Below are 12,369 nucleotides of genomic sequence, written 5' to 3' on the forward strand. Positions count from 1 at the left end.
GCTTTAGCATATACTCCAATAATATCAAATTGAAAATAAATTATTAATATGAACTTTAACACTGTTACATAAGATAGGTAGTTAGAAATATGTCAACATGAGATAATTACGCGGTAAGCAGAGATCGTGAAGCACCGGCATTTAGGGGGCGGTGCTCGCTACTCACCATTGTTCAGTCGTTCGCCACTGTCATCTATTCTATTGTCACATCATCTCACCATTCACACAGTTTGTTGTTGACATTCAATAACACATTGTCAAGATCTCTATAGATATTACTTTTATTACGCAATTTAATATTGTTAATTTAGATGTAATACTTTCATATAATTACATGTATTATATTATAGTTAGGTACTTCTATAAAAATACGCTTCTTCGCATAACCAGACTAAGTTTATACATTACATTCAATTGTCACATGAAAATAATATATACAGTAATACTCCAACTTACGCCATACCACCTTACGCTAATTCGGAGATACGTTAGTCCTTCTTCAGTACCGAGCGCCTGTCGCCGCGGATCTCCGAGGTGCTTTTATTGATAAAACTCTTAATATGTCGTCCAAAGGAACGAAAAATAAACGAGAATTAGACCGCAACGCGAATTCGACTAATACTTAATACTGGGTCCTACCTATGACGTACCCACTCAGACAGAGCATTACTATTTATATATTATAGATGTTTCACCACATATAATATTAGGGGAGCATTTACTCTAAAACATGTATAATATAAAATATAATATTGATATTAAGGTGACGTAAACTAGACTGTTCATTAAATTAATTAATTCACATCCGTTGGTGTACATTATTATATATATAAAAACTAATTGGTAAAGAGTAAAAATAATTTCCTGAAGCGGACACTACCTGGCATACACATTCTCACTAATAGACAATCTACGTAAACGATATAAGAACGTCAACTATACATATTCACATAAAACGTTTAGCACTCGCTAACATTAACAACTCTAAGAGTGCTAACGGCTTGCAGTGCCAAGAACATCTAACCTAGCTTATTATTAAACAACCGCATACATAATCTAGGAGAGTGCATCTTGCAATTCACTAAAGGTGCATAATCGCTCGCTCTCATGGTTTCAATACAACAGAATATGACACGGCCCCACTTAACAATAATTTCAGTCTCATATCAAATTGTCTTTAGGAAAATGATACTGTTGTTAATAAAGGCACGGGGTATTCCATACAAATTTGAGGAGTAAACAACAAACGAAGTAGTTAAGGCGCCTTGCAGACACTAATTGTTTCAATTACATACAAGACAAGACAAATGAGTGTTGTTCGTGACCAACATTATCTATTTCAATTATATTATATACTGTGTATTGTCATTAATTTGTATAGATTAAAAATTATTTTTACGATCAATTATTTATTTAATCAATTTTATTTTACTATTACAGACTGTTTTAATTTACCTTTGACAAATACGTGCTCAGTATTATAAAAGTTATTTACTATTTAATATATAATTTTTCTGCAAATTACATATTTTTATACTCAATTTTAAATGACTTTTATCTTAACGTATATATTTGTTATCATCACTACTGAATGTACAGTTAAAAGTAAAATGAAAATATTAATAGTGGTCCGTTGGTCATATTCTGGTGCGTATCTGCGCGCGTGTTCGGTAGGTACCTCGGGGCGCGGCTCTTCGCCGAGAGAGTCACCCAACGCCTCAGCCTGGCTCTTCATTATCGAGTAAAATTTCACGTACGGCGCCTTCAGCAGCTATGCGCAAGTGTGTTTACTCATATTAGTACAGACAACAACAAAAATAGATCATTAATATAATAACTCGTAGTAGTGCTTCAAATTGTAATCTATTTTCGTTGCTTATCTTACTAAAATAAACATGAAAAATGTTTTAAATTATAAAACCATATCTAAGATTAAGATCGTTTTGTTGATGTCAATTATGTAAATTATTTGTATATTGGAAAGCATGTTCTAGATACATAAGGATACATAGACATGTAATAGTTTCGGAATAAAATAAAATGTGAACGAGCATGTTTTGTTGTTTCCGGCAATCGAGTAAAGATTATGAGAAATTAAAATATAATTTTGATTTGTTTGATTGACTTTATCTGCGCTGTTTACGAATAATTCCAAGTAATTGCTACCAACGAATGTAGCGTTGGAACATAATGTAGTTAAGATTATTAGTAAACTAACGTGTGGATAATCCTTGATTGCTACGACTTTTATAGTCGTATTAAAGTATTCAATATTATTATTGAAACGCATCTATTAAGGGCCCCTCTATACTAAGAAATGCAATGTCAGGCAGGTAATGAATTAACTCATAATAACGTCTTTGTTGTGTGCCCTGGTCAATTTTTGTATTTTATTGTTCTAATAAATTAAATTTATACAATTACTAAATATATTAAGTATTCGAGCTACAGTGATATTGCGGCCAGCTTCGACCATTCGATTTGTTTGAAAGATGCAATTGCTTATCGTTTTAATATTTTTCAGCTGTCTATTTGCGGTATTTCTGTCATACCTGCAATATCTGATAACTATTAATAACGAATATACACAAAACTTGACAGACGGTCGCGTGCGACCTTGCAAATCTTAGTTAGTAGGCTCTTAACAAATTTATCTTCTATCTTCATTAGGTATGCTAATATATGTTATACTTTGTATGATATCATTCACAACGGCATCACTATTGATAACAAAATAAGTAAAATCGAATACACAAAACAAACCAAAACCAAATGCCCCAAACACCCTATATATGGTGATGGATAATCATTCTGTTTGTATCGCCTCCGTGCTAATGCAGTGACGTAAATGTTGAACAAATGTAAATATATTTGTATAATATGGTGCGACCAAAAACAGCTCGACGGATCATTATCAGAAACATCTATGTCAAATGTGTACTGTAATGTCAGATGTGAGATGCATTGTAATCGATAAAGTGTTGAAGCGTTGTTAGTAACGAAACGAACGTGTTAGAAAGTCATGTAAGTAATAATAAAAAAAAAAATAACTAACTACAGCAGAACTTACCTCCCAAGATTCTCTGGTAATGTCCGAAACATCGCCGGAACTGCCCGTTCTCTCGCCCTGCGACAAAAAACGAAGGCATTTTTATATTATTAATTAACATCGCCCGATAGGTCATAAATTTAGACAGCGGCTTCTTATCTTGATTCGAGATAATAGAGGATGCGATGAGTACAACGGTGACATTGAGTGTGATTTTATGTACATGTTCTATGTGTTCATGGTTAGTGGTTTATATATTATTATATATTAAAGTAATACTTTAAAGTATAGTCTACCCGCTACATATGCTTATATTAATCACATAAACAGCCTGTCCTTGGTCATGTGAAATACAGGATATAAGCTAATTAGCTCAATCGTCAATATATGAGGTTACAACAACTAGAAATAGTAAGGTGTTTTGCGTGCGACAAATTTTAAAAGCTAGAAAACCCACACATTTTTCTAATTCTGAAAAGATTTAAATTTAGTACAATAATAGCAAGAAAAATATGCCTATTCATTCGGAGATAATGAACATTTTTTTAAATAATTAATTTATAGTAGATATAATAAAACTTTCTCGGCGTTTAGATAACTGCTTCTTTCAGGCGCGATTAGCGCGGTAAAATGCGCGCGCGCAATAGTAGTACGCTTTTGACAGACAGAACTAAGATAAGTATATAATGTACAAAATAAGTTTACTAAATAAAGTAGGTATTAGAATGGGTGACACACCTTGTGTCCGGGTTTAGGGTCGTCATCTTCCCATTCGGTGTCGCTGTCGATGAGCTCGTAGCCCTGCGCGGTCACGTCGCCCAATGGCCCGTACCGGTCTGGTACCCAGTGGGTCAGGAACTTGAATAGATCGTCCACCCTGAGTAAATACGAATATAAAACAAAATTAGGTAAAGAAATATAAAATAAACTTATACATATTTAAAACAGAAAATTCACTACAGCAATTTTATTCAAAGTGCACAAAAGACAAATGATGAAAATACATAGATTTTTCTTCTTTTTCTTTCCGCGACCATATATTACATAGAAAACACCCAAACCGATACAAAACATATACAAATGTTTACACCGAGCGAGGTCGGAAGTAAAGCGGTATGCTAAACCGCTAGACCACCGAGACCATAAGAAGATTGCAAACATAAAGTTTATAGCATAAAATCAAATAAATTAGAGTTATTACCTGTTTCTAGGTATTCCGAACCAGTACTCCGGCTTCATGCGCTTGCGGCCGTAGGACATGAGCGGCGTGGTGCGCGGCAGCGGCCGGCCGGCGGGCTTGCCCATGCGCAGCCGCAAGTACAGCGGCGGGTCGTCGCTAGCACGCGCCGGACGCGGGATCAACTCTGTACACACGCACCGTGGTGAACCATACAAAATCACATCAGGAAAATAATATACAACCGGGCATATCATACAATGTCGTCTTGTCCAAAGCTAAACAGAACATGTGTTATGGGACAAGTTTTAGAAATACTTAAATAGATATTATACAGAGAAAACACCCAGATCAACACAAACAATTATGCTCAAGAACACAAATATTTGTATCTTCTGCAACGCGGCCGGGCACTTTATTCGATAATATCTATAGATTAGTTAGTATAATACTTAGATCCAAACGATCGTCCCCTCTCCGTTCGATCTACCGTCAATTCAAATTGGGATCAAAATTACAACGGCCGAGCCCAGATTCGAACACCTAGTGGTGCCTCCAACTAAAATCGTATCCTTCAGGAGTTGGCCTTCAGTAGTCCACTCCATAAGTCGTTCCGCACTCACCGTCCGGTAACGGCCCGTAAAGGCTAGCTACGGCCAACAACATTAGAGTAGTAAAAAAAATACTGACTGTCAAAAGAGACGAAGAGATCAGGCATATCGTCGACGGAGACCATGCTGCGGTAGTCGAGACGGGGCTGTGCCGAGGTGGGCGCCGACTTAGTCTGCGACCGCCCGAATCCACCCAATGAGCTGCGCCTGCGCACATTTGCATTCTTTATTATCATCGAAACAATTAGGGTAACAACAAAAAAATAATCACCTGGACTTTTCAATACAGATTTTGATACAGTCTACTTCAAGACTCTGAATCTTTGAATGAAATTATACATTATTATTATAATTTAATTTACACATGTTAGTTATTAAATAACTTTATAAGACAAATTATTATGTTGCTCTATCTGCAAAAACTACAATAGATGCCAAAAATGAAATACATGTCGTAAATATGTAGATCGTACCTATCACTACTTTATTCGATTTGTTAGTAGATTGTTATTCATAAATTAAATTGTTATTATTAACAAAACCACAACATGATAGTAATTACTAGACATATTAAACAAAGTATTCTGATATATTGTTTAAAAATTGAAATAAAATTAATAACGACTGTTTTTACACACTGCACCTGTGAAAAAAAGTATTTTTTACAATAAAGATAAACCTGCTAAAATTTCTTTCATTTACAATAAGATAGATATAAAACTTTGTCACACTCAGGTTCAGGTTCTATATATAAATAAATATTTTAATCCAATGCAATGAAATCACTCCAAACAGTAGCGAAATCTCTGCTCTTAAAATATATAAGTATTTTTATCATTTCCTTCATTGAGTTCAAGAAGACTAAATGCGACAGAGTTCCAATCGCTTCTGGTAATAGTCTAGTAGTAACATAATTATAATTCCTTAAATATAACACACAAGGCAATTTTAAGAAGACATATAGACATATCGAAGCTAAACATGCTGAAATATTTTTAAACATAAATGACATATTAAAATGTAAGGTGCCAATAAGACAAAACGCTCGTGTTTGATGATTGCGATGAATTTGGAAGGTATGAACAACATTCATTTCAATGTTTACCTATTTTTACCTATGATGATAATTCTATGCGGGTAAATTAACTAAATTTAAATAGGACATCTATAAATGTACATAAAGTAGAGCATTCTAAACTGGAATTATTGGTAATAATTTTATAACTCCTGTTGCAAATCATTCTACGTAGATATATTGCCGTGGATATGGTATCATGTTAATTCAGGATAAATATTACCATATTTTATTCATAAATGCTCTACATTATATGCATACAATAAGACTTCCTAACACATATACACCATGCCAATAAACACTTATAATTATTTATAAAGTAAGCGAATGAACTTTAACATTATTACGTGGATATTCTAAGTCGTCAAAGGAAATTTACGACCTCTTACACAAGACAATAAGATAACAAATATAGATATGTTGGTGAATAAAATATGCCTAATAATAGAAGAGTGAAAGAGAAGTCTACATTAAATAAACCGCGACGACATTTTGTATTATAAACATATGAATAAACCTTTATACTTTGGTAACACCTACCTAGAACCTGCATATGAACGCATTATTTGCGGATTGATCGCAAACTGCTATAATATTTGTAGTCTCTTTTGTAACATCACACATAGCTGATATTAGTTTTATGACGTTGTTAATAAGTAAAGAAAAACTATAAATCTATTTCCATGTTTAGTCAATGTATGAACCAATACACATTCTAAATTATTCTAAATAATTTAGAATTGTGTGTTTGTTGCAAGATTATACACAAATACTTATATTTACAAGTCCGCATTTACGTTCTGCTGTGAAGTTGGATTGTCTTAGCATGATAATTAAAATCAAGATCTATTAAATTATTATTATTAAAAAATATTAATCTATTAAACTAAAAATAAAAGCAGTTACACCTGACATTGTACACTTTAAATTATTTATACAATAATGGAACTCAGCATCAAAGCATTAAGGTTTACAATTGACAGACAAGTCGTCACAGCGAGCGGTCCCGTATGCAACACAACGAAGTGGGCACATCGACAGAGGCTTCATGGCACGTACCCCGACGACGAGAGCACATCCTGTGGCGTCTCCTCCGATGGTGTTTTACTCAGGAACAGGCCCGTACCGAACTCGACTAAATTCATTGGCGAGCTTTACGCACCAACGAACGTAAATTCGGTACGTGCAGTTAGCATCCATGGTAGCAAAGAAAAAATTTACGATTGCAACATTAAACTTTTTGAGGGATCTTGTGTACAAATGGGTAGTTATTGTTGGCAAGTAATTTAATTTGGATCGTGTGAGTTTCTTTCTTGGACAGTGAGAGCAGCGCAGATTGAGTTTATAACATGGGAAAGTGCTTCCAAACTAGTGTCAAGCGCAGTTGTCGGTCAACGTTCGACGTTTCAAATATGACCAGCATAATGTTCATATATGTTTATAACATATAAATATAACATACTTGGCACGGATAATGAGACGCGGAATGCTGACGGATATATTTTGCACCCTACATGGTTGACACTCTGGTAAGTGATATATGAGCATAATAATATAAATGATGATGTGTAAGGTGGTTTGAGATGTAATGGACGCTCCATTACATCTCAAACCACCTTAAACAGGCTATCATTAAATATGTACACGTATGTTTGGATACAACTGTATTCTGGTAAACCTATTAATTATTACATTAATATAAGACAATTTGAAATATTTAAACATTGTTCAAGTGTCTTTATAGATGCCTTAATAATTTCTATTTAGCCATTGAGATCATGTGTGTATAAAATAATTACATAATAATGATTTACATTATAAACCTATCATGTATAAGAATGAAACTAGTAGCATTTCAGGCACTGCACCTGTTGAGTTTTAATATGACAATGTCAATATTGACTACATTATAAAAGTAAACCAAATATTGATTTAAAAAAGTTGTTAATGAGTGATTATGTAAAATATATGATAAACATTATAGTATGTGGAATACAAGGTATTATATCTATTTAGCATGTTACATAGTTTCATTTTCTTTTGTTTCACAGTTTATCTATTTAGTATAATTATACATTTCTCACCATAAATACATCTAATCTTGATCTTTTTAAATACAAGATTGATAACGATTAGCGTATTTTACATGTGTGCGTGGAGCAAATGTCATGTGAAATGAAACACAAGTGTGAGACTCAAAAAAACTATTCAATGCTTTGTTTTATGTGTTTAGATAATTAAGCAAAATATGCCTTTAATTGCATCATATAATTATTTTGATGAATATTTCGTGATAATGAATTTAACCAATTCATATAACAATTGAAGTCTTCCTAGGAATTTATAACAAGTTATTTGTAGTACGGTATATTTCACACTGCGATTCTAATTAATAGTAAATAGTTTGTAAATCACATAATTACCTGTTGAAAACCTTGGAGAATACGCTTGTTGAGTTATGGCTGTCTGCGGAACTGGGTAGTGACTCTGTCTGCGAGCCCTGTGGACCCGCCGTACCTTCGCCAGTCAGCCCCTCCACCCATGACAACGGGTACGACAACCGCTTCAGCATCTATCACAAACATAAAATATTATATTACTAGCTGACAAGCGCAACTTTGTCTGCATTCTACTTGATTCTACTTGACATTTAACATTATATTACGCATCATTTACATAATACCTTTTTTAATTATAGGCTACGTGTTATTTTGATGCATAGCTAGTTTTTATTGTAAAGTATCATTAAAATCCACTCAGTAGTTTTTACTTAAAAGTAAAAGAGTAACAAACACCTATACATCCATACTCGCAAACTTCCGCGCTTATAATATTAGAACGGTATTACATGTATAAAACATTTTGAAAATAATTAAAGAGTTCATCCCAAATATCTGTATTATATTTTACAGAGCCGCTTACTTTTTATAATTAATATTTTCCCTTACCGTATCAATTATCATAAAAACAACGGCATATACCTCGTTCAACTTGCAATACGGTGAAGCATGTAAATTTGTGCCTACACCTGTGATATTTATGTTAACACTCGTCGTTTTACGTCTCCTCATAAGCAATGTAAGTAATGTAATGTAAGCATTTAAGTTCAGTGTAAAGTCAGTCCACGATACAACACCGCTTTGCTAATAAACCATGTAGTACAGTCTCAAAACGCACTCATCTAGTTCCATTACTACTCTACTACCACTACCTGTATACTCACTACTTAGATACAGACAACAAATAAATTGAGTAGCGACACTTCATCACTGTAGTGTTAGTTCCATAAAACACATTGTACCTTATTTTTCTTATCGGGCTTGGAGGCGTCATCCTTTTGTTGTTGCTGCTGCTGCTGCTGCTGCTGCTGTTGTTGTTGTTGATGATGTTGTTGGCCGCCATCGAGTGAGAAGGAGACGGCAGCCGGTTTGCGCGGGGCCCGCTCGGCCTCGCCCAGCGGCGGCGCCGACAGCGGCGGCTCCCCGCGCGACACCACCACCGGCGGCACCCACTCCGCAGACAGCACGATGTCCGCGTCACTGTACACCTGCACACCACACACCATTACCACATACATTACAGATTATCATCATCAGTGCCGTGACCACACAGACTATTTATATTATATTTTTATATTAAATTTAATATCTTTCACATGTATGTTAGTGTGTAGGGTATTTATAATATGGGCCATTAGAAGCCTGAATTGAATATATAATAATAAATACTCAGATAGAGAACAATCCTCATATTGATTCAGTGATTATAACAACATTTTAAGTCTGTCACTGAAATGAAATTACCTATTTGATATTACAATAATCTGATAAATTACGGTCCGATATAAACTAAAATATTAACTAAAATATGTCAATTGATCATGAAATTTAGTTTATTATGATTCATAAAATATTAGATTAGTAAATTATAACATAACATTTATTATTAGGGACAAAATAAACAAAATACAAGAAAAACAAGTGTCAGTAAACACTTGTTTCTTTTTCGAAGAATCGAATACAATTTCGTATTCAACAATATTCTTAATAATTTAGATTTTATTTAATTAAAAAGGAATTCCTATTAAATAGAAAATTAAAAGTAATAAATAAAAATCTAGCAATTTCACACACCATTAAATTGCAACAACTTATCGTAAAAGAAATAATAAAACGTAACGATAACACATTTCGTATTTCGTCACACTACGCCACCTTAAGATATATGAACAAATATGAAACACAATAAACCGTCATAATCCTGAAATAAGAATACTTGTAACGATAACAAGACAATTGTAAAGAAAACGAACAAATAAAAACTCCACATAAGAATAAAGAAAAAAAAACATTTACACAAATGTAGATCCCACAAGAGAGAATTGAATCAGGAACACAAAACATCTAGATAAATTACAAATGAATCGTATTCGTAGACAGTATTACGCTACTTATGAGACATCCGTAGAACCTTCTCATTTGTACCGTAGCATCAATGTATATATAAGTTGATTCATTGTAATTTTATAAAGGAAAGAATACCAAACGCCAGATTAGAAATTATCCACATTAGAATACCGTGGATAACGAGAGCTCCCATAACCTCGCTCTCACCTCGTCGCGGGAGGAGCTCGATAACATTTCAATATCATGATGCTCCAAGGCAAAACGACTAAGAAACTTTGTCTCGTATGTGACGTCACAGTCCCAGTTGTCGTACATAGAGACATCCGCGTCCGGCTCCATACTCTCGTATATCGTTTCAATATCATGATGGTAATCATCATGCTCTATGTCTGTGTGATAGTCCTAGAAAACCATTCATTTATTTAACCTTAAAGTAGAATGCACACCGTTTCTTTACAACTTGATATGCACGTGGCTTCAGTCCGTTGAAATTTATAACCTATTCTGAACTATAAGGTAAAGTTTTTCCGTGAAAGAGTAACAAACATCCATCCATACATTCATTACACTCACAAACTTCCACGTTTATAATATTATTAAGATATTAAAATAATATAAATTCAATTCGACGATTCCTTTGGAGAATCTAGGGATGCAGTTATACAAATTACAGACTTCTATAATGAAATCACTGTATTCCTGTATGATGCTTGACTAGAGCAAAATAATTAGTGTAGAAATAACATAGTATTTTCACTTTCGACGAACTAACTCATGACCACCAAAGCGCTATCGCTCAACCTTAATACTATTTAAAAGTCGAGCATACCTTCTTAGTGTTGATCGGCGTGACGTGCAGGAGCGGCTCGCGTATGTCGATCCCGGAGTCGTGGTACGAGAGTTTGACGAGGTGCTGCGCGTCATGCCGTCCCAAGCGTTCACCCCCCTCCTCAGCCCCGGATCCCTCCCCCGTCTCCACGCTGTCACCTCCTTCTGCGCCCTCGGCAGCATCATCTTTATGATCGGTGCTCGAAGACACCTGTAATATCATGCACACGTGTACAGTTAACTATAAAAAGAGAACATCATAGAAAATGGCGCAAGTACGGAACCAGTAAACCTATTTGTAAACTGAAGAACAGTGGTAACGTGGGTTTTTAGTCATGTATGAAGTAATATAGTTCTGAATTTGGTTCCCTCATTATATTATATTGGTTAGACTTAAAACCTAAATAATTAATACGGTACGCGTTGTACGGCACTTAATTAATACGGTAATACTTCTTCTTCTGCTTAGCTAAACAGTTAAAATAACAGGTTCATTTTTAATGGCAGTATCGAAACTTTTTTCATTCAATGTCTATTAATATAACATTTATAATAAATTAATGAGTAAGGCATATTCTTTTTCTAATATTAGGAATGTTTACATTAGTTTCACTTTTAAGCTAAATATTACTATATAATATTATAACGATAATACATATGTATACTATATATAAGATTAAAAATAATAACTCGCAGCGAGATAAATAAATGCCACAGTGTTACATTGCCAACTCCTACCTCGCTTCCTTGATCAATCGACATTCTATCTTTGCTTGGTATTGCCCAGTGGTGGTCCAGCAAAGACCTCCGCCTTTCTTCTATTGTTTGTTGCTGAAAACACAAAAGCGTTTACTTGCACTTAAAGCGGGGAAATAAAAATATAAAGCACAAAACAAAATTTTATGCAAAAGCGAATTGCAATTATGAAGCCAATAAATATAGACTATGCAAACATTGACAGGGACACTCGTTGACTCTACTATACTATGATCTATTTATAATTATTATACTAATCAATCTTTCTAAATTTCTATTAAGTGATCATTCGTTCGTGTGCTATTTATATATTGATAATTTATGTAAATGTATATTGACTACAAATTACAAAAAACAATTTAAATAATTCTATATCATAGACAATGGGCGGCAGTCATTATTTGATATCGCATAGATCAACCGCAAACATTCTTCAATACAATATTGCTATTCATTTTAATTTTAAA

At 34.1% G+C, this 12,369-nt stretch overlaps 1 protein-coding gene across 1 annotated transcript in view; it reads right to left on the minus strand.

The window, feature by feature from the left end:
• LOC131844511 (TLD domain-containing protein 2) overlaps positions 1-12,369 on the minus strand; it is an 84,411-nt gene that overhangs the window by 17,239 nt on the left and 54,803 nt on the right. Inside the window, exons 13-21 of the mRNA XM_059193423.1 lie at positions 11,885-11,977; positions 11,148-11,357; positions 10,526-10,720; positions 9,214-9,459; positions 8,336-8,484; positions 4,917-5,044; positions 4,251-4,413; positions 3,788-3,926; positions 3,071-3,127 (exon numbers count right to left, since the gene is read on the minus strand). Coding sequence (XP_059049406.1) covers positions 3,071-3,127; positions 3,788-3,926; positions 4,251-4,413; positions 4,917-5,044; positions 8,336-8,484; positions 9,214-9,459; positions 10,526-10,720; positions 11,148-11,357; positions 11,885-11,977 — 1,380 coding nt within the window. The remainder of the gene's footprint in view (positions 1-3,070; positions 3,128-3,787; positions 3,927-4,250; positions 4,414-4,916; positions 5,045-8,335; positions 8,485-9,213; positions 9,460-10,525; positions 10,721-11,147; positions 11,358-11,884; positions 11,978-12,369) is intronic.

This window comes from Achroia grisella, unplaced genomic scaffold (assembly GCF_030625045.1).
Source record: "Achroia grisella isolate CSIRO2021 unplaced genomic scaffold, CSIRO_AGI_Agris_v1 utg402, whole genome shotgun sequence".
NCBI classification, from domain to species: domain Eukaryota; kingdom Metazoa; phylum Arthropoda; class Insecta; order Lepidoptera; family Pyralidae; genus Achroia; species Achroia grisella.